This window comes from Maylandia zebra, linkage group LG13 (genome assembly GCF_041146795.1).
Source record: "Maylandia zebra isolate NMK-2024a linkage group LG13, Mzebra_GT3a, whole genome shotgun sequence".
Taxonomy (NCBI): domain Eukaryota; kingdom Metazoa; phylum Chordata; class Actinopteri; order Cichliformes; family Cichlidae; genus Maylandia; species Maylandia zebra.
Window position 1 is genome coordinate 19,232,637 of NC_135179.1, and position 26,559 is coordinate 19,259,195.

The following is a 26,559-nucleotide window of genomic DNA, read 5'->3' on the forward strand; positions in this document are numbered from 1 at the left end:
GCATTAATTGGAGGATTCCGCTCTTAACTGTCACAGGTCCGTGATCCTGCTCCTCCTCGCTAATATGTGGCTATAATCCCGTTTTTTGTCTTCCTTTTGAAAATGTTGACGGGAGTGGTGGTCTCGGTGGGGGTCTCGTCTTCATAAAACAGTGAGTAAAAAAGAAATGTTGTAAAATATCAGTAAAATATGATGCACGGCGCGAGACGAATATTTGAAAAGGAGAGCAGTATGTGACATCCAAAAATAAGGGATTTGGGAGCGCTATGACTCACGGAGAGTATTCACAACAACATGTCTTATGGACACATTGAGTGTTACTTTATTCAGGGAGGTGACAGCTATGGCTGATCGCCATGCAGTGGTTTTTGGCTTGCTTGTCATTAACTGCAGGTGACCAGCCTACTCCACAACAAAAATCATTGTCCCCCTCACACCTTATCTAGCTGCCAAAAGCCTCCACCCAGACTCCACCCTGTCTGGAATGCAGCACAGCAAAACTGGTACATGTTGGAAACACATGTTCTTCTGGTTACCTGTGCATTTCTGTTGTATGTACCTGCAAATGCTCTGGCTCTTTCACTCACGCCTTTAGTCGTACCTAATGAAGTAGTTTAGGTGTCAGCTCTCTGAAACTGATATCACTAGCGGTCAAAACAAATTCACTGGGAAAAAGAAGTCCAAGTTGTCTGGCTCTGAAATTCACCTATTGGTAAGTCAGACATTGCTCAACCGAGCTGATTAGGGCAGACGTGTTCTCTCTTTTTCAGCTGCTGTTAACTATGTATTTATTTTTCTTATAGGTAAGAGTAAATGGAGTATCCTTGGGGCTTGGGTTGTTTGTTATCAACAAAATTATCATTTTCCTTTTGTGTTGCCAAATTGTGTTGAATTCCTTTTTTTATTATTCCTGTTGTACATATGAAATTTGTGTTAGACATAGCAGCATACACATTCCTCACATTTTTTTAAGTCTTGCACATCAGGTTGGGAGAGGTGTGGAAGTGAGAGTTTACGATTGACTTTCATTAATCGTAATGTTTTCTTTCTTCCTGCAGGTGCTTGCATTTTACAAATGCAGAATGCGGTGGTGTTCGAGCTCTGCGTTTCACCTGCTGCGCTGTGTGCGGCTGCGGTTGTGTAGCAGGCGGGGACAGAACAGGCTTCCTTTGTGGATTAGGGAAATATGGGCTTATATGAGACTGCTGGCAAAATCACTCTACTTTAACTCGCTCACAGACTCAGATGTGGTTTTTGACTCAGTCTTTGAACCAGTTTTCCTGACTGTGGATTACGTCACCCGGTGGTTTGGTCTGGTGAGTGTGCTTTTAAATGGTTACGAGAAAGTTGTTGTTGTTGTTTTTTTGTTTATTTTCTGGAGACCACTGCAGTGATGGAAAATAAGGACATTAACCTTCTTGGAATTGGTCAAAATATGATCTTCCATACACAGGTCACAGTTGTTGTTTGTGGTATAATAACAACAAACAATGACATTTTTTTTTTGTGAACGTCTGATTTTGTTAACTACCAAAGCTCCTATGATCACAGTCCCCCTAACTTCAGATAATCATTATTGGTAGTGTCATATCAAGTCTGCACAACAAACATTTCGCGGGGGGCAATTCTCTTTCTTATTGGATAGCAACAGATCCTCATTCATTAAAATGTTTCAGATCTGGGGTGTAGACACTCCTGACCTAAATACAAGAGGGGGTAGGCACATACAATCTCTTTGATAGTAGCCTGCACCAAGGGTTTTGACAGTAATGAAAAAAATGTGTGTTCTTGGATGTAGCTTTAAATGTAGATCTAATGTGATTTCCTGCATAACTGCTCACATTGTCTGATCATTCTTTTTTCTTTAAGGTGTTTGTTTACCTGGTGGTGATACTGACCAGCTCCATCGTGGGGATAGCCTATGTGGTCTTGCTGCCTCTGATCCTCAACACTTACTCTCCTCCGTGGATCGCTTGGCATGTTTGTTATGGACATTGGAACCTCATCATGATTGCTTTCCATTACTACAAAGCCGCCAACACCTCTCCTGGGTATCCCCCTACAGTAAGATATCAGCTACAGTTTTTTTTTTTTTGTACTTTAAACTGGAAATTTTGTATTTAAAAAAACAAAACAAAACAAACTTTTATTTTGTCGTAGGAAAAACATGACGGTCCAGTTGTATCAGTCTGCAAAAAGTGCATTATTCCTAAACCAGCAAGAACACACCACTGTGGGATCTGTAACAGGTGAGTTTTTATCTGTTTTATTACATGTTAATAAGTATCAGGTGTTTGAATGTCAAAGCTAAAGTATGTTGGTGGTTGCAAGACCTTTAATGTGGCTACGTCAAATCGCAACATTCAAAATTAAGATGTTTTCATTGACAGTTGACTTCTTGTATCTCTAGGTTAGTTTTTCTAGTATTGCTATCTTCATTCCATAAAATCTTATCATGCTTTAAGTCTTCCCAGACTATTATTTTGCAGTTTGAGATATGATTAGAATACATTCCCTTAAAAAAAATCACACAACTAAAATACCAATTATCAAACTAATGTTTTTCTCTTGCTTTTGCAGATGCATTTTGAAAATGGACCATCATTGTCGTATCCTTTGTGCTGAATTTATTCCAGCTTATTATTTCAGAAGCACGTCAGAAAATGTATATGTTTATAGACAGAGATGGACATAATTTTCCTTAATGTCAGCACCTCAGCCTGGTTGAATAACTGTGTGGGCCATTTTAATCACCGTTACTTCTTCTCCTTCTGTCTCTTCATGACCTTGGGCTGTGTCTACTGTAGCATCAGTGGGAGAAACCTGTTCCTAGATGCATACAATGCACTCGAGGTGAGATAGTCGGGCTGTTGCTGCCTGTAGGTCTGCTGGTGCTTTGTTGTAGTTAGATTTGTTTTAAAGCCTCCATGTCTGGTGTCTTTCTCTTTGGGGCCTTAGCATTTCTTTATTGACTCTGCTTTTTTTCTGTCTTTAATGCTTGGGTTTGTGGGCTGTTCCATTAGCACTTCAAACATTTGGAATTGGAAAAGCCTGGAATACCGGTAACAGGGATGGGACTGCTTATAGGGCTTCTTCCTTCTGGCCAGGTAGCGCTTCAAAAGCCAACACACATCATTATTGAGTTTATTTATTTTTATTTTTTTTCAGTTACTTATCTTTTTTTGTTTGTTTTTTGTTTTGGAAAGACCCACTATCAGACCCCTGCTCCTCCATACACATTTAAGGATAAGATGATTCATAAGAGCATCATCTACATGTGGGTCCTCACCAGGTAAAAAGTGCATTTTATGTTGCTTTTTCACACATACATGCAAGAAAAACTTTAATAACTGACTTACAAGGATTTCTGATTTCTCATTAAATGTAGTCATGTCGTGTTGTTCACAGTCAGGATTGGAACTTTCCAGTTCATTAGAAGTAAAATTTTAGTGGAGTAGAAAAAAAATCTAAATACTTGGGTATTCATCTATTCACAATAAGAAAGTGTGTACAAATAAATGGTAACAGCCAATCACCTGCAAAATTTGCAATTTTGCAATGCACTTGGATGTTCCACAACACGTCTAAGACACCGATCTGCATTTTATGGGTAGACAAAAAAGCTGCTTTGTTAGGACCCAGACTGAGAATCCAAAACTGTGGCAAGAAACCTTTTCGGGAGAATGTCAGGACAGAAGCCTGACGCTTAGGAGAGGTTGGATAGTTACAACAAGCAAGTACACATGTAAATAAAAAAATAAACAACAGAACAGTTGAGGGGAAAAAAACCCCAGAGTGACAGTTAAAGACCTTAACCAGTTGGGATGGTGGCCTGGCTGTCCAGTTAAGACATGCAGAAATATTTACTGGTCCAAAGTTTTTGCTAAAGTCTGATTGAACTGCTAACTCAAAAGGGTTATTCAGCCTGGACTATGGCTTCTTCCTCAACAAAGGAATTAAAATGAGAGTTTTTCAGTCAAGTAATAGATTATATTTGTAATTGTGACATATTTGAATACATAATTTTAATAATCCATTCAAAAATCCTGGTAATTTCAAGGGGGTCACAAACTTCATTTTGAGCATTGAGCTAATGGATATTATTTAAAGATAATTACAAAGAAATATAAAAAAAAATCTAACCATTGCTTTAGGAAGATAGCAGGAGGAAAAAAAGAAAGTGTTATCGGTCGAAGGATTCTGGGTATGTAATCTCACACTCGTTTTGCTTCTTACTTCATGTTCAAAGCAGTAGGGTATAAAGGTAGAGTTGAATCAGAGCAGGATTGTTGTCTTTGTCATCCATGCAGAGGATAAAGTGAATTGTGCTTTGTTGTAACAGCACAGTGGGAGTGGCACTGGGAGCTTTGACCTTCTGGCATGCAGTTCTCATCTCCAGAGGAGAGACGAGTATTGAAAGACATATCAACAGCAAAGAAACAAAGCGGATGGCCAAATGGGGAAAGGTAGCCATGAACATAAATAAAATGTGAAGGTTATGTTGTGATAAGACATAGGAGACTTCAAATCCTCAAAATATATATATTTTCCTTTGGTTAAAGTGACGTTGGTCATTTGTAACATGTTCCTGTTCTTTTGTTTTTCTGTCAGGTTTACAGAAACCCCTTTAACTACAGCAGGTTGAATAACTGGAAAATCTTCTTAGGTGTGGAGAAGAGAAGGTTTGTCTCTCTCCCTCTCAGATTTCTGTTTTCTAAGAAACAGAAATCTGTTTTGTTTTCTGCACCTTATGTGACTAATGTTACCTTGTGCTTCTTGTAATTTCTGCTTTTGTTTTTGTCTTTTGGTTTTAGTCACTGGGTGACGCGTGTTCTCCTTCCCTCTGCTCACCCCCCACATGGTGATGGCTTGACGTGGGCTGTCTTCCCAGTTAAAAAGGATTTGATACCTGTATGACAGACTCTGCTAAGGCATCCATTCTTGTCTAATTTACCAGTCTTTTCTCTGTCAACCTACTTGATCGGGTTTGCTTAAAGGATTCCTGCTTGGTGGCTACACCTAAGTGAAAGGATTTACGTCAATCTCCGATACCTCAAAAAACTTGCTGTTGCATTGCTCTTGCTTCTGCAGTCTGTATTGCTCAACAAGGCAACGTGTCACAGTTTGTTCTGTACTGGGTTTTACTTAGTCTTACGAACTGGTTTTACTTGACTCTGAGCATGAATTCGATAGTTTTATAAGCCAAATATACTGACTGAACTGTTAAATAATTTTTTTTAAGCAAACCATCTCAGCTTCGACCTGAGCTGTTTTTTATTTAAAGGAAAAAAAGAAGAAGTAGCAGAAGAAAAACACTAAGGTCATGGACACATCGGGTTTATCTCGGCACCTCCGCCTGTCTTGTTTGCACACCGTAGTGGGATATTATCATTTGATTTGAACACTCACGGGGAATTGCAGTACCATTATGATGTTATTTATCGGAATTTTGTACGTATTAAGTTAATCTTTACAACATTAAATAAATTCTACATTGTTAATATTGTGTTTTTAAGGGTACTGTCACTGTTTTATAACACTATACAGTAAATACTTAGCTGTGGATATATATCAACATACATGTCAGCAATATATTCAGAGGTTTTTTTGTGGGGGTTTTTTTTTTTGCCTTTTGTATGTTTTGCTTTAGGGTCACTTCCTAACTGCAGCTCTGGGGTTATGTCACAGTGTTACGCAGAGGGATGCAGCGTGAAGGGGTGGATTATTTGGAAATGCTGGCCAGATTTGAGCTGCAGATTCATATGAAACCTATTACATCACAAATAAGCACACGCTGCAGTTAAGATCCGTCAAGATTTGAGCGAATTCAAAGGTCTAAATAAACAAGATAGTGATAATGAAACTGTTTATGGAAAACATTACAGTTAGAAATAAGTAAATATTAAACATTTTGTGATTCATGCATTTGCTTGGTAAAATGAAAACAGTGCTGGTGTTGTCAGTTATGGGGCGGGGGGGGGGGGGGGGGGGTGTAAAATAAAGGCTGGCAGATAAAGAGAGCAGAGATTAAGCAGATTTCATCCTGATTGTAACCCTCGTTCACCCTGCTACTGCAAATCACACCCGCCCACTCACTGAAACACACACAAACACACCTGTCAATACACAGTCTCCCAGCAGATGTCAGCGTTTAACACGTGAAATATGGGCTTTGGACTCTTCATTGTTTAAAAGATCTGAATAATTGATAGTAAAGAGAAAGAAAAATCTTTTTTTTAAATTATTATTATTTATTTATTTCTGTAACAAGTGATAATGTGAACTGCTGAGAGAAATTACTGAGCTAGATTTATGATGGCTGTGGGCCGAGCTTAGCATTGCATGTATGGTACAAATTAGTTGTGGGCAGTTTTGACAGCTGCATATGCAACCAAATGTGTTTTTGTGAAGGTCAAAACAAGGTGAGGGAGATCGCGAGATGAGTGGCTTACATAATCTTTTAGCCCTCAGAGAACTGGATGCTCAATTCTATGTACTCAGTATTCAGGAATTATATGTCATGCCACTGTGGGAGACTGAACCTTGTCCAAAACAAAACACTGATGCATCTCACCTCATCAGACACGTCAGGTTATTTATATTATGTGTTTCTTTTTTTACACTTTCTTGTGTACACTCTAAATGAACTAACGGATAAGCTGTGCTTTTTGTGCCAGGACTAAACTTGGCATGGATTACCATGTGCCTAGACAAGGATACAGCATAATCGTGACTTTTTGGGCATAGGAACACTAGACAGCCACCTATGGTGTCACCAGCTGGTGAGGTGCAAAAATGGAGTAAAAGCTATTTTTTCATTGCTCCTGATTAACTTTTAAAAGCTATAGCTTGTAAACACTGCTCATCATGAAATAAACCACTGATATAGACAGGAGACTACAAACTATAGGAAACTCTGGAGCAGGCTGACATTTTTAAAGCTTTTGTGACCTCTGTGATTCACTTGGGCGCACTGCTAAGAAAAACAGGTTGGGGATGTTGTCTGCAAATGTTAGCTCACAACACAATAACTTGTAACAGAGATGCCTTTATATTTGTGCAGGTGTGTCCTACAGGTGTGGGTTGATGGGAGTCAGTTGGTTGTAGAATGATGTTCACGCCCTGAAACGGTCACTGATGTCCTCGTATAGCAAATTTAGATATTTCAATGTGGACAGTCTGTGTGCTGTCACCTAAATATAGGAAGAAAAAAAAAAATAAGATGCTTGCGAGAGGTCTACACACAACTGTCTGTGAGTGGTTCATTTTAAAATTCAATTCAATTTTATTTACACAGCGCCAAATCACAACAACAGTCCCCGATTATAAAAGTTAGAAAACGCAAGAATGTTACACACATTTACACATTTTATGCATTCATCCATAGTTATTCATAACTACTAATTACTCACAACACAAATACAGGATTAGTCAGGATTTAACATATTCACAGTTTGTGGACACCTTAGTCAGATGAGCTGTCCCACACTGATTTAGTGTTTCACACTTTGTTAGGCAACATGTTACTCAGATTCAGTGTTGTGGAGGGGAGCACCCACCCACCAAAATAGACCGAACAGGCTGTAAATTTCAGAAGCTTGATTAGTTTTTCTTCGGAAACTTTGTTGAAATAGCATATTTGTATGTGACAGATTGTGCACTTTCATGTAGTTGAAACTGTAGATAGATGAGTAACAGTTGTGCCGGTGGTGTTTTTCTTGAATTAACTAAAACTGCAGTTGTTTGTAGTAGAAATGTCACGTTTTATGGAGACCACAGTATAGCATCAATTAACCTAAGAATGATAAATAAAACTTCCGCCATTCATTTCAGAATAAAACCCCAGTTGAAAAATGTAACAATATATTGTGCAATAACCCAATAAATTCATTTTAAAGGTTTTGTCTTTGACAGGACTTATTTTAGAGACATTTTCCTGTCGTTTCAAACTCTAAATGGTGGTTAAAAGACGGCTAAATTATGTTTCAGCCATCCTATTATCCCGAAGGAGCGGTTTAGCAGTTTCCTGTCTTGTTCTGACGCGACCGCTCTAAGTTACGCATGCGTACAGACTGCAAGTCTTTAATTCTGGATCAGTGTGGACGGATTGTGTTGGTAGGCTGTGTACACTATGATTTGGAGGAAATGTGGATACTGATCGCATATTTTTGGAGAAACGGCTGAGATTTACTAAAGGCTCTGCAGAGGCCACCTGGACACATCGCCTCTGCACAGACACACTGGGTCTGTGCCTGTCCTCCTACTTGGCTGATTACCTCTTCTGCTGATCGTCGCGTGAGGCTCTAACTTCACCTGAAGTTCGGATGTGGCAGGCAAACTGCAGACGAATGCATAATCTAGCAGACTGGATTTCCGGTATGTAAAATAAATATATGCATTGATTTGGATTCATTAAAAAAATGTAAGAGTGCAAAAACACAACTCTGGACGCGTGCGTGGGCAATAATCAGCTGGCATTAGCTTCAGGCGCGTGTCCCCGTCAGCTGGCGGTACACGTGACGTAAACACATCAGCTCGTCTGACCTCATAAGAACAAGGCGTGCTGAGCTGTCATTCCCTGATGGTGCTTTTCATATAAGGCACTTAATTTCACATCATTACCAACAGTTTATTTATGTGACATTATTGCACGTTCATTTCAAAGCGTTTATATTCGAAAATATGTAAAATATGACAGATTTCTCCTCGATCTGAAATGTAGGGACAGTGATGGGAGGCTGTGTGGGGAGGAGTAGGATGGATGGACAAGGGAGTGCCCGAAACTCGACAAGGAGCAAAAAACGCGGAGGTAAGAAGCTGGACATTGGCTTCGCAGATGTTGAAATAAGTGCAGCTTCATACTTAGGACATCATGTCCGCAAAGCACAAACCAGCAATGGCTTTCTCTACATCTTTGCTGACTTGCAGTTTGTGGTGATGTAACTCTTGAGCTTGAGTGACCCTTCTAATATTCCTCCTTGACCAGCACTTTTGTATTAAATTATTATTTTCCAATATTACCATCGCGGTAGGGAGATTACTGTATAGTGATGTATTTAAGCACATCAGTTAAACACTACATAATAATGGGACTTACTGTCATTGAATTCAACCAATACAACGAGACACTTTCTGCATTTTTATTTACACTACATATACATTCATGTAGCACCTGCCAGATGGGCTGTAAGATAAAGCCTCAGGGTTTCAGGTGTTGCATCCTAGCTACACCTTTGTTATTCTGAATACTTATAGTTTCAGGTGTTAAATGTGTCGTGGCTTAGTCATGTGTCTAATCTGGGTTTAAGGACCTGGCCTGATAGGACAGATTATATAAACACTGTTCAATCCATTCACAGAGCCTGTGTGCTGTGTGCTGCGCTAGACTGCCATTCATTATGCATTGAGCAGCAGCAGGAGCCTCAACAGAGAGTTTTTCAATCAGAGATTGACCTACTTGGTACATGATGTGCTTTATGTGCAAAACACATTCATATGCAGAAGGAAATACATTACCTGCAAGACAGGCATGACCTCTTAGACATTTCGATCACCATCATAAGCTCAGACCTCACAGTTTGGTGAAATTCAATGAACTGCCTCATTGTCAGTTGTGAGAAAGTAGCATCGTATTTCTATAATTATCACAGCCTTAGAAAAGAAAAAGAATCGCCTGTTCAGGACATTTCCTCGAAGTAGACATTGGCTTTCCTTTGAATCAGACTGTAATTGTCTGACAACGGTTTATTGTGTGCTAATAGGTTTAGCACTTTGCCTCTGAGTATTTTTATCCCAGCTCTAAATAGAGCTGATAGGATTAGGGCTCTTGTGTAAAGACGCCACCTTCTGCCAAGGACACTCAACTTGCTCTCCTCCTATATTCTACCTGTTTCCATGAATTGATTCAAAGTTATTTTGGGGTTGTGGTGTGTTTGTTAGTAGAAGGGGATAAAAGTGGTGGGGGATCAGTCATTTTTCAGCAACTGGGGAAATGTAACAATGATTAGCAGAGCTGTGATTCTTAGTCTGCGCAGCTTGGTGAACTAGATCAGGCATTTGTTTCTTCAAGCTGGTCCGACCGAGCGGAGACTGTCCTCTTCCTCGGGATCGTTCACTGTAGCTCATCGTTAAGGATTTTTGATGTACAGTAGTTTGGCGCATATCAAACCTCAGTGACAGAAGAGCAATGGGAGTACCAAACTCAAGGGAATACAATTACTATCAGGTTCCAAATTCCCCTTTGAAGATTTTGCTTAAAAGTAAGTATAGATTTTTGTCAGGGGTGGAAAAAGTTACTCTGGGTGCAATAAAATGCCCCAGAGGGGTATGTGTTATAGTCTTTACTAATGTTTTTGCTGTTATAATCCCATTATGTAGTGGTAATTGGTAAATTAGCATTTGAAGCGCAGCTGAAAAACTGATTTACAATAACAAATGAAAATCAAATTGTATCTTCAGTGCTGCCTTTGACTTTAATACTTTCATGATGATCCATTAAAGCCTGCTTTAATGGATCATCATTTTATTAGTTAAAACATTTAAGGTGTAAAAGCTGCAAAGCTTTTGCACCTTAAGTGTATCTTAAATGTATGAAGACTTTGTTGATCATTTTTTTACTTGCACAGATGTTGACATATCTGACTTTGTGTATTTTTCTATTATCTATTATACAGTTATTATGAACTTAGTATTACATGCACATTTTACAGTAGGTAGATACAACACTGCTCACAGATCCTGCTTATAGTGGTTGTTTAAAATGATATATAAAATCATACTGCATAAGCAGCAGGTCTACATTAGACCTTTTAATCTCATTCCTGTTATTGCAGAGATTTACTTGTACCATTCTTTTTTTCTTTTCTTTTTTTACTTCCACCTGCACATTTTAGCTCAGGAAAGTCAAACTTGCTCACTCGCTTCAGTTTAAAGTGCTAATCTTTCCAGGGAGCTAGTCTTACAGCTAAAGGACATGCTGTCAAATCTGATCTCCCTCTACGCAAACACTAACACTGACAAACTGAGTACAGCAGCGAGGTGGATGAAACATTTTTATATTTTGTAGGTCGTCATCACTAAGCACTGATTGCATCTGCTTCAATCTAGTAAACACAACCAAAGCAAAAATGCTTGTACATACTGTTATGTAACAAAATGTACAACCAGGAAATAAAATCTGGCATGTTTTGTTCTGCACTCTCATTCTGAAAGTCTTAGACTTGCACAATCCCAAAACTGTCACTGTGTATTTTCCCATGTCTACTGGCAGGGTCACTTGTTAGGATTCCAGACAAACAATCTAATTTGCATTTGTTTGGCTGGCATGTTAATTTAGTTTTGCATGTGTGCCTGGCTGCATAATCAACATTACACGGGCTAAAAATAAATGTTTTTGTAAGAGAAGTAAAAGCAAAGAATATAATAAAGCTGCAAACACTGGAACAGGGTGGCATCATTTTATATAGCTGTCTCTAGATTTTAGGGGTATTCTGCTCATGGGTTTAGAAGTGTGGGACAGTTCCAGTTTGCACGTCATTTTTAATGCATAAAGTGTAAATTATAAATAATATAAATGTCGTACTTCTGCGTGAAAGCTCAGGCTGAAAGTTTGATATAAATGAACTTGCAAAGCTTTAACATTCTGATGTGCTCAGGCTGGACATGTCTGTTTAATTCAATCCTAAGGGTAATGTGGGAGGAATATAAATCACATGAGACAGAATAAAGTAAACAACTTAAATGTAAAAAATTTTAATGAGTAAAAAACAGTAATAAATGGCAGAATAACTTAATAAGCAGTTCAAAAGAATACATTTAATATAACCATATGTGCTCATTTTGTTATCGGTCTTTAGGATTAAGGTGTCTATGTACAAATTTAATTCAACCAGACAAATTTTGGGGGAATTCACCAACTGAAATTAGCAAATTTGTCATATAACTCAAAACATAATTTTACATTGGAATTTAGTAACAATGTTTTGAGGCCTCTTGTACTGTGTGGTCAGTGTTATAATATTTCAGCTGGTTTCTAGATCAGTGCTACAGAAGATGTCTTTAATATCTATGTCTATTGGGATGTGTATCATTGCTAAATGTTATTTAAGATTTTATAAAGGCTTCCTTTGATCTTGTTGGAAAATCAGGTTTGAAAGGGACAAAACCACGCTTTGCAGCAGTTTGTAAACACTCCGTAATTCGATAAAGTGACAGTGTAATTGAGTTGTAGTGGCTTTGTGTTTGTATTTATGCGTGCGTGCAGTGGCAGATCTGTGTCTGTTGGCTGCCTTTCATTGGCTAAAGGGTTGTCATCTTTCTATCCAATGCCTTAAGGGATAGGCACAGATAAATCCTGTTATGTGGGACCTGCTTACTGCCTATAATCCACTGGTGTTTGCTTGTGAGTGAGCGCCTGTCCGTGCGCATGTGTGTATTACTGGCCACTGCAGTAATCCACAGCACTATAAATAATCACTTTGATTTTCCTCTCTCTGTGAAGCAAATTGACATTTTGGTACACCAGTACTGCAGCTATACACCAATAGCTAGCAAAGAAACACCTGCAGTAGGTGTACAAAATACTGCTGCTGGAGCTCTGATTTAAAGAAAACGAAAGAACAAGACCAAAAAAAGCGCATTTTGGTTACTGGCTATAGTCAGCCTATGCAGAAACTGCTAAATATCACAGATAGTGACTGTGGTGTGTGTGTGTGTGTGTGTACAAGGTATTAAGATGAGCTTTTTGTCCCTTTTTGTGTTTACATGACTCAAACCAAGAACATTTAATGCATTCAGTGCATTTATACCTACATTCTTTTAAGGACACTTCACATCAGAGTAAAACAAAAATATTTCCTGACCTTGGCTGTCTGATGTAATAGTACAGAGCTCAGGCGTTTTTTTGGAGCAGTGATGTCCTTATCCACTTTAGTAGACATCGACGTAATAAGTAGTTTACTACCAGATACCTGGATTCGCACCATGTAATCTCTTTATTATGTAATTAGAATAAATTAGCAACAAAGTTTTTTTTCTTTGTTTGTTTGTTGTTTTACTTTTTATAAACTAGAAGTTGTTTTCAAAAGCGTAGCCCGGATTATTTCTGCGTCACAGTCTCTTGGTCATTTCTTAGAGCAGTCTGTAAAATTAGATTAAACACCTCTTTTTTTTTTTTTTTTTTTACCCCTCCCTCTCTTTTTGTTAAGGACGCAATGAGCCTCTAAAGAAAGAGCGTCCAAAATGGAAGAGTGAGTACCCGATGACTGAGGGCCAGCTCAGGAGCAAGAGGGATGAATTTTGGGATACAGCTCCGGCCTTTGATGGACGCAAGGAAATCTGGGACGCACTCAGAGCAGCAGCCCTGGCTGTAGAGTGCAATGACCTGGAGCTAGCGCAGGCTATCGTGGATGGTGCCTGCATTACATTACCACATGGTATGCAAACACACATACACAAAATCCCCTTTGAGATATGAAAGCATAATTTGGCTATAAATTATACGCTGTAAGTGGACTAGACCTCCCATTGTAAATGCAGAGCTCACTGTAATCATTTGTAAAAGTCAAAGAACAGTTTGCTGAATCCCATCAACTGTGCAGAGATTACTGTTGTAGTAGTTACATAATAGTCGCAGTACTGCATGACCACTGTGAGTGGTCTGATGCACTGAAAGCCCTGGTGGCGTTAGCTGGAAAAAAAAAGCAGTCCTCACATAGTCTTCTCACATGCTCATCTGCTTTTAACTGCTACTAATGGAAGAAAAGTGATGCTCAGACAGGATTTCTTAACAGTTGAAATGAGGGGACATGTGTAGCTCAAGGTTAAAGTTGTGTATGTTGTGGAGAGGGATAAGGGTTTTTTTTTTTTTTTGGTTTTTTTAACTGGTTGTTTATCTGGGTTATTTCTCTTCTGCAGGCTCTCTCACAGAGTGTTACGATGAGCTGGGCAACCGCTATCAGCTCCCAGCGTACACTTTAGCCCCGCCTGTCAACCTCATCACTGAAACATCCAGCGACAGCAAGGTTTCCGAATCGACGCAAAAACAATCTCAGCCCTCTCCGAGCAGAGAAGAGTTCCAGCTACGGGTGCGATTATCAACTGGTAAGACTTGGAATTATGCATCTGTATATCTCTAAAAATCACGTTATGCATGGATTGTTGGAAATGAGATTTTTTTACCTGGATAAAAAGATCTGTGTCAACTCTACTTCTCCCTTAGGAAAGGATGTGCGTCTCACAGCCAGCATGGCAGACACCATCGCTGAGCTAAAGAAGTTACTAGAAGAACAGGAAGAAATTGATGTGTCCCGCCAGAGGTGGTTCTTTTCTGGGAAGCTTCTGACCGACAAGACTCGCCTGCAAGATACTAAAATCCAAAAGGAATTTGTCGTCCAAGTGATTGTCAATATAAATCCCTCAGTCATAACTAACTGAGGCAAATAAAGCAAGGTGAAGAAAAGATCATGAATGTGCCAGAGGTGGGCTGCTGGAACAGGAGTTGGTGACATTACTGTCCAGTTAATTCTGCGGTGGAATTTTGTGTACATTTTTATATAAAAATATATTGCTTTTTGTATTGCTCCTTTTTCTATTTTTCCTTTTTCCAAATGGGGAAAAAAGCACTGAAACACTTTAGGTGAAAAGTAGAGCCCTAAGATGCACATCCCAGTGTCCGTCTATTTGTGAAGCCATGAACTCACAGCTTTGTTGTTTACATGGGTTTCCCTTCTTGTCATGTTTGTTTGTTCTGGTGCTTATGAATAAATTAAATATGGTTCACCTCAGAATTTAGACAAAAATCTTTCTTTCTAACTCTTTTACTTTCATCTGTTTAGGTAGTAGAAACGTTCACTGTATGTTGTTTGCTCATGTGCACACTGTTTTCATTTCACTACTGTACATTCATGGTAAAGACAGGGAATGTAATGAAGGCACCTTTTTTAAAGGGAATAAGAGATGACCAGACTTGCTTTTTTAATTTTATCACTATGAACAAGAAGGTGTAGTTTGATGTACAAATATGATGCTCACTGTACTTGAATAACTTAATAAATATTATAAATTTAAAGTTGTTCTTTTCATTTATTTATTGGCACCAAGATCTGCAATTGGAACTGGATGTTCCCAATAAGGGTTGGACCCCCTTTTGCTGATGAAAATCTCTCAGTTAACTCACTGTCACTGTGGTCATAATATGGTTAACAATACTGAGGTAGGCGCTGACATTTAAATGATGCTCAGTTGGTGCTAAGGGGCCCAAAGTGTGCCAAGAAAATAACCCCCACATCATTACACGACCAGCAGCAGCCTGAATCATTGATACAAGGCAGGATGGATCCATGCTTTTGTGTTGTTTACGCTAAATTCTGGCCCTACCACTTGAATAACACAGTAGCAACCGAGACTCATCAAACCATGCAGCATTTCTATAATCTTTGATCGTGCAACTTTGGTAAGCCCGTGTGACTGTTCTTGCATCGCAGGATTGTCACCAGCTGGTCTTCTGCTGTTGTAGCCCATCTCTATGTTGTGCCTTCAGAGATGCTCTTCTGCATACATTATCTGAGTTATGTTACCTTCATGTCCTCCATTCTCCCTTGATCTCTGGCATCAACAAGACATTTTTGCTCACTAGATTTTCTTTTTTTCAGGCCATCATCTGTAAGAGAGATGTTTGTGTGAGGAAAATCCCAGCAGATCAGCAGTTTCTGAAATACTCATTCCAGCCTATCTGACACCAAGAACCACACCACCTTCAAAGTCAATTAAATCTCCTTTCATCCCCTTTCTGATGCTTGGTTTAAACTTCAGCAGGTCATCATGACCATGTCTACATGCCTAAATACACTGAGTTGCTGCCATGTGATTGGCTGATAAGATGTTTGTGATAAAGCAGTTGAAAATGTGTACCTAAAATGGCAGACGGGTGTAATGACTGGCTGTATTTTTGTATCATCGTTCTTTTTATATGGTTTTATATGCCACACCTGACAAAGCTATACTTAAATTAAGGTCACGGGTTTCCTTTATCTGCAGAAGAGGTCATATCTCTCTTTAGACGATGGCAGTCAGGGTAGTTGCAGTCATGGACCGTAGGCTCGTGTTATTCACGCTGTCTGTGGTGGACAGCGCCATCTTCAGGAAACATAACTTGTGACACGTGAGCAAAGCTGTGACGTAGTTTGGTAGGCGACAGAATCGGGCACAGTTGGTGGTGTAACGTGATTATTTTCAGTCCCGAAAATGGTGAAATCGGGGAAACTTCGCTCTGGGACGGCGTCGAAGCTCAAACGGTGGAAAAAAGGACACAGCAGCGACTCTAACCCGCAGACGAGTCGCTTCCGTCAGGCTGCTAAAAGCCGCTTCTTCAGCCGACCCACCGGTAAGCGTTCCCTCTACACGTGGGTCTCCGGCTAGCGTTAGCCATTTAATCTTTCTAGGTTTTGACACAATCAGCAGCCACATTCAAGCTGCTGGCAGAAACTTTAACGTCATATCGCCACATCTATATCTTTTTGTCAGGTTAAATAACTTGTATGTCAGTTTAGTTTTAGAGCAACAGCTACTTGTGTGTTTGGAGCTCAAAGTCCAAGCTATCATCTTTAGTTGTGTAAAAGTATCTGCCCTGCACCTATTAAGCCTAGAAAAGATGTGCTTTACAATAAATGTGCAAAGTTTGTCAGTTATTAGACGCAAATGTGGTTGTTTTGGCTCTGTAGCCAGCTGATTGTATGAGCAACAGCATGTTTAGGTTTGAACATCCAGCTGTGATTTGAGTATTTACATCAGCACACTGGGTGAAGCGTCCCCTTTACTTATCTGGTCTGCTTAATTATGAGAGTCCAAAGTAACTAAAGAATAGTGTAGCAATAGTTAGGATGGTTATTGGTAAGATATTGTTGTCGTCAGTGGTGATCTAAGTTCAGACTGTCAATTCACTTTATTGATTCCTGCTCAGTTTTTTTCCTAAGACTAAAAGGTTGGCCTGTACATATTTTCAGCATCAGCTGTTTTATTATTGAGTCTGAACATATTGTAGAAACAAAATAGGAAAACTGGTTGCATCGGACTAAGGTGTGCAAAGGCTCCAATACTTTGGGATTGTCTTTACTGTTTTGGAAATGTCTGAAAAAGCATGCATGCATGGAAAATTAGATGATAGGTTTGGTGGCATGCAACTATGATTGACTGGTTGATTTGGTAGTGGTTCACAGTTAGCATGCCTAAATAAAAAGCAGCTTGGTCTCCTCCTCTTTGGGAAGGTTAATTGATTTTTTTGTTTTTTTTTCCCAAGTCAACCACATGCTTGTGCAGGTGAGGTTAGGTAATCCGTCAGTCAAAGGGAAAAACTAAAGGTCGCGCTTTCTTGCACATCTGTCTCCATGTCTAATTTGGGGTCAGAATTTGGTGTAATAAGGTTTTAGAATTCAGTTTTTGTTTTTTGTTTTAACCCCACAGGAAAGAGTGATCTCACAATCGATGCTCTCAAGCTTCACAATGAGCTGCAGGCCGGTCCGCTGGAGATCGGCACTCGTAAAGATGCCGCCATGGAAGAAGAGCCAGAAGAGGCTGTATCACAAAGAAGTTCGGGTACCTTCCTCAGTGGCCTATCAGACTGCTCCAACCTTACCTTTAGAAAGGTGCAGCGCTTCTGGGAGTCTAATTCAGCTGCACACAAAGAGGTGGGCATCACTTTTATGATGGGCCATTTATTGATAACATTTTAGTTTGTGTGCTGTTTATATTGTGAGCAAAGCTGGACAGTGAGCTTCCCTGCAGCTCTAACGTTGTCTTCTACAGATCTGTGCCGTGTTGGCAGCCGTTACTGAAGTGATCCGCAGTCAAGGTGGGAAGGAGACTGAAACAGAGTACTTTGCTGCTTTGGTGAGTGCTTTTTTTTAAAAAGATTCTTTTAGATTTTATGGTGTGGTTTGCTCGAAAGGCAACGTAAATCAAGGTTTTGTTTTTCAAAATCCACTAAATCTTATTTTCCCCTAAGATGACCACCCTGGAGGTTGTGGATACAGCAGAATCCCAGGCTGCAGTGGCATACCTCCTCAACCTTGTCATGAAACGGTAGGACCCAAATACTTAAATGTTACTCCACTAAGCAGCACTGTTTCCTCACAATAAGAAGTTTCCTGGTTTGAACCCTGGCTTGGGACTTTTTTTTTCTCTCTCTCTTGAGTTTGCACGGTCTCTCAACCGTGGGTTTACTTAGGCTTCTTCTCACAGTTCAGAGACATGCGTGTTAGGTTAACTGATGATATTCTCCACCCGCCATCGACAGAAAGTAGAGAAAGTCCTTAAAGTGTTAAGATATATAAGCGTGGCTTATAATGTCCACAATAAATTCAACTGGTGTGTTGCATTTTTCCATCTGCTTGACGTGTTGCATTCCTTAGTGTTCCTGCTCCGGTCCTCAAGTCGAAGTTTTCCGACACCACCAAGGCTCTGATGGATGTCATGTCCAAACAGGCCACATCTGACACTACCTCGGCACTCAGATGGGTAAGTGGGCTTGTTTCTGTGTCTGTTTGGCTCTTCTTTTGACAACTGCAGCAATGCTTAGCTTTGTTATTTTTCTCCTCTGCAGATACTGTCATGTCTGGCCACTCTATTGAGGAAGCAGGACGCATCTGTGTGGACTTACCCATCTACTCTCCAGGCTTACCATGGCCTTCTCAGCTTCACAGTGCACAACAAGCCTAAGGCGAGTCCCACCAACCTGCTCGTAACTGCTCAGCCACACTAAACAGATGCGTTCAGTCTGTCTTGGATTTACTGCTCATCAGCTGTATTAAACATTCAGTGAAATACTAAAAGTGAGGACATTTGTGCCATTGAATTTTTTTCCTTTCAGGTCCGTAAAGCAGCACAGCAAGGTGTTTGCTCCATTCTTAGAGGCAGTGACTTCCTGTTTACAGAAAATGCTCCAGCCCATCATCCTGCTGCAGTTACCACAGCCAAATTCTGCACAAAAGAAATGGAGCAAGCAGGAGGTGAGACAACAGGTTTATTAGGACCGCGGGTTGTTCTCTATATGATGAAGATTTGTGCGACTCTATGGCTGTCCAGCAGGTTGTGGGTAATGTTTGTGTTTTTCCCCATAGGCAGTAAAGAGGACACAACCGCACTCCATGTGCTTGGCCTTTTGAAGGAGCTGATGGGGACGTTTCCTCTGGGAGCTGTCAAGTCCTGTTGTGAGACTCTGCTGCGAGTGATGACACTCAGTCATGTGGTGAGAACACAAAAATATTCATAGGTGCTGCCAAATCCCCCTTGTTCATCATCGTGGATACTCAAATATAGTTGTCGATGTCTCTGACTGTAGTTGGTGACCGCTAGTGCCATGCAGGCCTTTCATCAGCTGTTCAGCGGGAAGCCCAATGCTTCGACGCTCTCACCAGAACTCAACGCACAGATCATCACTGTGAGTGAACATAAACCAAACAAGATTTTTAAAGTTCGATTTTTAGTTATAATACAAAGCTTGGTGTGAAAACTCAATTGTCATCTCTTATCTCCAGGCTCTGTACGATTACCTGCCCAGTGAGAATGATTTACAGCCGCTGCTCGCTTGGCTTGCTGTCATGGAGAAAGCGCACATTCACCTGGCGAGGTAATAAATGAAAACAGTACAACAGATTCCCATAACTGTGCATTTTCCAGTCCGACTGTTGGTCCACAACATCCTTGTCGTCTAGTTTGCAGAGTTCTCTGAGTTTGGGTCACCTCCCTCGCCTCTTTTCTGCTGCGATGTCCTGCTTGTTGTCACCTCACACTCAGGTGGTTTCTGCAGCCACCAACACATTAAAGGTAAGGGACAATGAAGATGGGTATCTTTAGCAGATGATGATGTAAATGCTTGTGTGCACGCTCCCAGATGAAGATTTATTCCTGGTTATCTCTTCCAGACGTTGTTGACTGAATGTGTTGCCTCTCCTATGGATGAAATGGGCACCGTCACTGGCACAGCATCTTCAGGGAACTCCTCCTATGTCTGCAAAATGTTTCGGTATGTTTCCTAGTGTTAAGCATGCTAGTCTGTCTTTTTTCCTTTTTGTTCTTAGGAACTACATATAAATGTTCATCATTACGATTGTGGCTGTGCATGTGTGTTTCAGTATTGTAGAAGAAGGATTGTCCTATCGCTTCCATGCCTCTTGGCCGTTTGTGCTGCAGATTCTGGGTTGCTTCTATCGAGTTGCAGGGAAACAAGCTCATCCCATCATGACTAAGGTATTGCCACAAAATTTTGCTGATCACTAGGCTGTCAAAGTAAGATAAGTTTGCTTAACTCAATGCTTTTTTGTCCTGGACAGTCTCTGCAATCTCTGGCAGACCTGCGCTCCACTCCTCATTTTGCCTTCAGTGGAGAGTTGGACCTGGCTGTAGGAGGAGCTGTGGAGAGCATGGGGCCCGAAGTGGTGCTAGGTGCCGTGCCTCTCAACATCACTGGCTATGAGTAAGGACACAAACATAGTAGTATTCTTGATGTTTTTATTGCTTAACAAATTAACAAACTTTTTTTTTCTTTCTTCAGCGATGACTTGGAGTTCCCACGCAGCTGGCTGGTCCCAGTCATAAGAGATCATGTGAAGAACACTCATCTTAGTTTCTTCACTTCCTATTTCCTCCCTCTGGCTTCTACACTTAAACAGAGAGGTAAACAAAAAGGAGTATGGTCCTTTGGAGGGTTAGGTAGAACAAAGGTGCATTTTCTGGCTTGTGTGTACTGATAGATTGCTCTGTGATTGTGTTGTAGCTGTAGAGTTGGAGCAAACAGGGCAAAAACTGGAGGCCAAAGTCTATGACACCTTACAGCTTCAGGTACTTTTACAAACTTCATGTAAATAAGTAAACAGAACCACTTGATGAATTATTACAATTTTTTAGCGCGTGTTGCTTTCTTCTTTTTCTTTCTTTAGATTTGGACCATGCTTCCTGGCTTCTGTACGTGCCCTGTGGACGTGCTGACAGCTTTTAAAGGCATTGCCCGCACTCTTGGTATGGCTGTCAATGAACGGCCAGACCTGAGGCTCACAGTATGTCAGGCCCTACGCACCATTATCAACAAGAGCTGCTCAACAGGTAGGAAAACACATGGTCAAACAGTAAGAGAACAATATAATCCTATGTCTACTCAATTATGGAAACATTCATAACCCTGAGTATTTTGGTCAATATTAACATCGTGTTTATCCAACATGATTATTCATTAACTTTAGAAGCAACATCCACTTATTGAACTTAAATGTCTCAACAGTGGATCACCTTAAACTTTGAATATAAGTCGATTACAACAAAAATGAAATTGAAGTGAGATGCAGAGTCATAGAGGTAAGATTCAGAAAAAGACCATGAAGCCTGTCACAAAGAGCACATTTGGAGGCCAGTGCCACAGCGCTGGTGGTCAGAGCTTTCAAAATGGGAGGCCTGGAGGTTCACATGAAAAGAAAAGACAGAAGTTGATTTGTATAATTGGAAGAGAAACAGTCCCTTAATACAAGATCATCATTTCTTTATGCCCTTTATCTTGTTGTAATAATTGAAAGATAAAAAGGTATCTGGGGGTTAAATCAAGTCACCCAACACTTGAATCTTCTAAATTTGTTCATTTACAGTGTTTTGTGTCCTTTTTTTTTCCACTGCAGAAGAAGAAAAGGCCGAAGTGGGCCGCTTCTCTAAGAATTTCCTGCCCATCCTTTTCAATGTGTACAGCCAGCAGCCTGCTAATGGAGAGTCTGGAACCTACAGGATGGCTGTGCTGGACACCATCAAAGTGTATTTGGGTATCACTGAAATGCCGGTTAGTACGGCTTATTTTTCTTGCATTCTTTCGCACTAAATTGCATGCAGTTACTGCCATATTGAACACTTTTTGAAGTGCTCCAGTCATTGAGAGCTGATCATGCACTATATGGTCAGAAGTACTGGGCCACCTACACTTTGCCATGAAGCTCCTGGCACACAGTTTTTGTGCTGATGTTAATGGCAGAGGTGGTTTGGATTCTTTTACAGACTATGAGCCTCAGCACTCAGTGTGCCTGCTCTGTAACCTAAATGTTTCCATTTCCAACAATGCCACTTGTAGACATGTAATAACCTGACTTGTTGCAATGAGCTCTTTAATATGATGTGTGGCCCAGTACTTTTCATACGACATATTTCAGCGTATCTAATCTGAATTTGTACAGAAATTAATATATTTATAGGCAATCAAGGCCATCATAGGCCATATTTCTTATGCTGGTTTATCACTAATGATAATAATAAAAAAAAAATATCAACCCTCAGATGATCTGCACATTCCTGCAAAAAGCCACAGAGAGGTTGACCAGCGCAGAATCAAATGAGTTCATACGGTAAGTCATAAATGAGAATCTCTTGCCATCACCTTCTCTCCTTCTGAATCGGTGATTTATATACACTGAGCTACATGAGCCAGAGGATTAAGAAGTGAGTGACATTGGTCATCTTTTTAAAATGTAATAGTCTGCTCAGGGAACCTTGGGTCTTGTCATTCATTTGGATATTATGCAATATCCACTTAGGTATGGGTGGAAAAAACCCCAGTGCACCTCTGATTTCACTCTCTGATGCCAGCAGTCTCCTTCAGCAGAAAATTACACAAAACCTGATCAGGAACAGCTTGAGGAACGAAGCCTCTAAACATCCCCCATTGTCTAATTGATTCTTTTTGTTTTGGCTTTATTTGCATTTTAGGCTGTCAGTGATGGATCTTGTCGTTGCTATGGCTCCCTGTGTTGATGAAGTCACCATGACTAAAACCTTTGAGCTGATAAGGCCATATCTGGAGGTAAGAGCACTTGTAGTTTCTGATTTAAACCCATCAAACTTGAGTAGTATTCTTGTTAACTGTGTCTCTGTTGGTGCATTTTTTTTAAAAAATTGATTTATTTCTTTTTCAGACAAAAGAGCCAAGCATGCAGAAGAAGGCGTACCGTGTGCTAGAGGAGATGTGTGGAGGAGAGAGAGATGCATGTAGATTGTTTGTCATGTCCAATCTGGAAACACTCAAAGTCGTGCTGCTTGAGACTCTGAAAAACGCCTCTTCACCTGCAAAAAGGGTGAGTGTGCTGTTTGAAAGAGAAGTAAAATAAACGAGACACTCAAAGGGACTTTATATTTTGGTTTATACTGCTGTCTGATTTTTATCTTCCTGTTTGTATTGCTTTTCCACAGCCGAGACTTAAGTGTCTGAGCCACATCGTAAGAAGGTTAAATGAAGATCACAAAGACTTTATCACCACGCTGCTGCCAGAGGTATTGTCACAAACAAGTGCTGGCAAACACAGAGAGATGGACTACTGGTTTTTGTCAGTTTTTATAAGGATGTTGTGTCTTTCAGGTGATCATATGTACGAAGGTGGTGTCTGTTGGTGCTCGTAAGAGTGCCTATAATCTGCTGGTGGAAATAGGAAATGCTTTTGTCCGCTTCTGTGGAAATACTAAAGGTAACATACATACATATTGTTTCTGCTAAATTTGCACGGACCCAAATCTTTCCACAAAAAATCTTGATTGTAAAGGTTTGTAATTAGTTGCGCTTCCATCTCTGATCCAGATGCCATGGAGCAGTATTTAGTGATGGTGTATGCAGGACTCACGGGCTCCGTCACCATGATCACTTGCGCAGTGCTGGCTCTCACACGCCTTGTGTTTGAGTACAAAGGTAGGCCTGCTGACTTTCAGCAATTCAGTGGTGTTGATTTCAAGGTTTAGAGTCTCGGACTGGATTCAGTGTGCTTCCTTTTCTTTCTCAGACTCCATAGAGCTGACCACCATGGAGCAGCTGCTGCAAAACATTTGTCTGCTGCTGTCGTCTCATACCAGAGAGGTAGTGAAGGCTGCCTTAGGCTTCATCAAGGTCATCCTCTTCATCATGGACCCCAAGACCCTGGCCTCGCATGTCACTGTCATGGTATGTACTGTACATTGTAGTTAATGGAGTTGCATTATTTTATTTTATTAAATATTTTGTTGTTTTTGTTCAGATGGAAGGCATTGGAAACATTAGGGATGATATGAGAAGGCACTTCAGAACAAAGCTGAAGAACATCTTCACTAAATTCATCAGAAAATTTGGGTAAAGGCACCACATTCTTATAGATGCCATCAGGGCTCTGTCAGCTAGCTCGTGGCTCTAATTGTGTGTTTTGTTTTGTTTTTTTTTCCCTGCTGTGTGCTCAGTTTTGAGCTGGTGAAGAGTATGCTCCCTGCAGAGCACCACAAGGTGCTAGCAAACATCCGCAAGGCTGAGGCTCGGAACAAGAGGCGGAAACAGGCCACAGAGGAGCAGGACGACTCTGAAAGCGAGCAGGAAGCACCTAAAGCAAAGGGTGAAAGGTAGGCCGCTGTTCCCAACATAAAACCCTGCCTTTCATCATGCATTTGCCCATCTCCTTCCTTTAAAAAACCAAAAACTTTCTGCCCTTAAGTATCGAGGAGATTCTCGCTGAGTCGGACAGTGATTTGTCAGAGGATGAAGGAAAGACTCGCGGTGCTCAGAAGAAAGCAGGCAAACAGCAGAAAGGACGGGCTTGGCTCAAAGAGGGAGAGGAAGATGACCCACTTAACTTCCTTGATCCTAAGGTTTCGCAGAGAGTGTTAGGTAAGACCATCTGTTTTGTTTTCAATGGGTGCTTTTTGCCTGCAGTTTAATTTCTGAACAAAAGTATACTCAGTTTTGTTGTCGTTTCATAGCCACAAACCCAGAGCTGAAGAAGAGTGCCAAGGCTGACCACGGCTTTAAAGTGACCTCAGATGGACGGTTGATCATTAAAGAAGATGAAGATGAGGATGTAAAGGACAAAGGTAAGTGAGATCCAGTGCTGATCCGTACATTGCTTAATGTGTGATCAGACAGTGATAACAATTTAAAAAAACCTCACAGATGGAGGTGAGATGGAGGACATCCTGGAAGAGGCTGGAGTCAAAAGTGTGAGTATTTAACCTTCAACCTACAGAGTTTGTCTTCTCTGGGACATTTCAGCACAATTTTATTTACTCTGTCCTTTCAAAATACCCTCAGAAAAAGTCACAGAAGAGGAAGTTTAATGATGACAACTTTGATGATGAAATGGACATCAAACCCCAGTTGAAATATAAAGGTAACTTAAATTGAATTAACTTTTTTTTAGCAACTTAAACAAGTTGCTAAAAAAAAGTTTAAGCAATTTAAAACACGTCATACTAATTATACGTCTTCTTTTTTACGCAGCTGGAGGTTCAGGTATCCACAGACCCCTCGGACATGGCCAGGAATTTGGAGCCGATTACAAATCAAAGGTGAGTCTGAGAGCAGTAACTGGACTGTGATGTGGTCCTAGTTGTGAGCTTTAGTTCTGAATGGTTATTCTTTGGTCTTGCATTCCTCAGAAAGGAAAAGGAGATGTAAAGAAAAAAGGGAAGCTTGATCCTTACGCTTACATCCCTCTGAAGAAGGCCCAGCTCAATCGCAGGTATGAGCAGCTGCTGTTACTGTGTAGATCTGTAAAACTCTGAAAGCTCTGGAGTTTAAAAATTTGGTTGGTAACATATTTTTATTTATTCTCTCAAAGGAAACGTGCCAAACTGCAGGGCCAGTTCAAGGGCATGGTGAGAGGAGCCCAGAAGGGGGCGCTGTCTGGAAAGAAAATGCAGAAGAAAAAGAGGAAAGCCTGAAAACAGAGTATTTTCCTCACTGCACTCTAAATGCACTGTGTGCAATGGCATGTTCATGTATATGCCAAACGTTTGACTTACACACACACACAAATCCTAGGTGTGTGTGTGTGTGTGTGTGTGTGTGTGTGTGTGTGTGTGTGATGAGTGTCTACAAAGGTGAAAGCAGTGTGTTATTAGACTTTGACATCTTTAAATGGTCCCTGACAGCTTTCACAGCAGCAGATGTTTTACAGGCTTCCCCTGCCTTAATGGTTTTTGTTATCCTTTGGCTGTACATCAGAGAAATGTTTCTGCTATGATGAACACGAGTATATTTATGTGCTGAAATATACAAACAATATTGGAAGTGTGATGCGTGTCCTGTTATGTGTTCTTTGGTCCCTTGAGGGTGCTGTAGGCTTCTGAATAGTCGAAAAGCTGCATTCCCGGAGCTTTTACAGCTCAATCTAAATGCACCATTAACTTTGTGGAATATTTGAACCTGTTATTGCTACTTAAGAGACTGAATCAAACAATGTAGGTTGCTTGTGTTATGGGGGTTAACATAAATTACTGTTATGTGATTCATTTTCCTTGGGTTGCTGTGAAATAAGTCGTGTCAGCTACTTAAGACACATAAGAAATTTATGCCAATTAATTGTATTTTAACTTTTTCTTTTACAATAACCCCTAATTCCCAGTGAAACGTGGTTTTACATGTTTTCTAGCAGCATTTATGTGTAAATATATGACAAATGTATCACCTATTTTTAGAATTGTGAATTTGAATAGCACGTAAAGCAGTTGTCAGAATTTAGGAGTTATTTTGCAGATAGCTACACCTGATCAAATATGCCAATTGCATGGCAGTAAATCAGTACACTTAGT

At 40.4% G+C, this 26,559-nt stretch overlaps 3 protein-coding genes across 7 annotated transcripts; all 3 read left to right on the forward strand.

Moving 5' to 3' along the window:
• The first annotated feature begins 10 nt into the window (after positions 1-10).
• zdhhc16a (zDHHC palmitoyltransferase 16a) lies at positions 11-5,501 on the forward strand. 3 transcript variants are annotated; one of them, XM_004555854.3, is made up of 11 exons: positions 11-151; positions 1,059-1,316; positions 1,870-2,064; positions 2,161-2,249; positions 2,581-2,609; positions 2,720-2,853; positions 3,024-3,107; positions 3,207-3,292; positions 4,343-4,466; positions 4,612-4,682; positions 4,815-5,501. In XM_004555854.3, the coding sequence occupies exons 2-11, from the start codon at positions 1,083-1,085 to the stop codon at positions 4,915-4,917; spliced, it is 1,149 nt and encodes a 382-aa protein (XP_004555911.1). In that variant the 5' UTR covers positions 11-151; positions 1,059-1,082; the 3' UTR covers positions 4,918-5,501. The 3 variants fall into 3 exon arrangements, with proteins under 3 accessions (XP_004555911.1, XP_004555912.1, XP_012775890.1); XM_012920436.3 differs by lacking the exon at positions 11-151 and adding an exon at positions 414-712; XM_004555855.5 differs by lacking the exon at positions 3,024-3,107.
• Positions 5,502-8,069: 2,568 nt separating this feature from the next.
• ubtd1a (ubiquitin domain containing 1a) lies at positions 8,070-15,067 on the forward strand. Of its 3 annotated transcripts, XM_004555857.2 has the most exons (5): positions 8,070-8,376; positions 8,723-8,809; positions 13,206-13,433; positions 13,915-14,100; positions 14,219-15,067. In XM_004555857.2, exons 1-5 carry the CDS (start codon positions 8,325-8,327, stop codon positions 14,431-14,433), a joined length of 768 nt encoding a protein of 255 aa, XP_004555914.2. In that variant the 5' UTR covers positions 8,070-8,324; the 3' UTR covers positions 14,434-15,067. The 3 variants fall into 3 exon arrangements, with proteins under 3 accessions (XP_004555914.2, XP_004555916.2, XP_004555915.2); XM_004555859.2 differs by lacking the exon at positions 8,723-8,809; XM_004555858.2 differs by lacking the exons at positions 8,070-8,376; positions 8,723-8,809 and adding an exon at positions 9,838-10,259.
• A 1,006-nt stretch (positions 15,068-16,073) lies between these two features.
• Positions 16,074-26,044, forward strand: rrp12 (ribosomal RNA processing 12 homolog). The gene is made up of 34 exons (XM_004555860.4): positions 16,074-16,381; positions 17,458-17,681; positions 17,800-17,883; positions 17,999-18,075; positions 18,405-18,510; positions 18,596-18,712; positions 18,863-19,001; positions 19,113-19,240; positions 19,334-19,432; positions 19,530-19,621; positions 19,707-19,818; positions 19,917-20,017; positions 20,127-20,241; positions 20,325-20,467; positions 20,546-20,667; positions 20,768-20,832; positions 20,931-21,093; positions 21,657-21,811; positions 22,300-22,367; positions 22,729-22,822; positions 22,935-23,093; positions 23,209-23,289; positions 23,375-23,480; positions 23,591-23,698; positions 23,790-23,947; positions 24,021-24,112; positions 24,217-24,372; positions 24,465-24,637; positions 24,730-24,840; positions 24,920-24,966; positions 25,058-25,136; positions 25,247-25,314; positions 25,405-25,487; positions 25,587-26,044. Exons 1-34 carry the CDS (start codon positions 16,243-16,245, stop codon positions 25,687-25,689), a joined length of 3,867 nt encoding a protein of 1,288 aa, XP_004555917.3. The 5' UTR covers positions 16,074-16,242; the 3' UTR covers positions 25,690-26,044.
• The last annotated feature ends 515 nt before the right edge of the window (positions 26,045-26,559 follow it).

Bases quoted from the DNA above. Each gene is read 5' to 3' on its own strand.
- zdhhc16a (XM_004555854.3), top strand. From the start codon at position 1,083: ATGCGGTGGTGTTCGAGCTCTGCGTTTCACCTGCTGCGCTGTGTGCGG. The intron at 2,250-2,580 runs GTGAGTTTTTAT...TTGCTTTTGCAG, and splicing joins CACTGTGGGATCTGTAACAG to ATGCATTTTGAAAATGGACC. The intron at 4,683-4,814 runs GTTTGTCTCTCT...TTTTGGTTTTAG, and splicing joins TTAGGTGTGGAGAAGAGAAG to TCACTGGGTGACGCGTGTTC.
- ubtd1a (XM_004555857.2), top strand. From the start codon at position 8,325: ATGTGGCAGGCAAACTGCAGACGAATGCATAATCTAGCAGACTGGATT. The intron at 8,377-8,722 runs GTATGTAAAATA...TCTGAAATGTAG, and splicing joins TCTAGCAGACTGGATTTCCG to GGACAGTGATGGGAGGCTGT. The intron at 13,434-13,914 runs GTATGCAAACAC...TCTCTTCTGCAG, and splicing joins CTGCATTACATTACCACATG to GCTCTCTCACAGAGTGTTAC.
- rrp12 (XM_004555860.4), top strand. From the start codon at position 16,243: ATGGTGAAATCGGGGAAACTTCGCTCTGGGACGGCGTCGAAGCTCAAA. The intron at 23,481-23,590 runs GTAACATACATA...TCTCTGATCCAG, and splicing joins CTTCTGTGGAAATACTAAAG to ATGCCATGGAGCAGTATTTA. The intron at 23,699-23,789 runs GTAGGCCTGCTG...TTTCTTTCTCAG, and splicing joins CCTTGTGTTTGAGTACAAAG to ACTCCATAGAGCTGACCACC.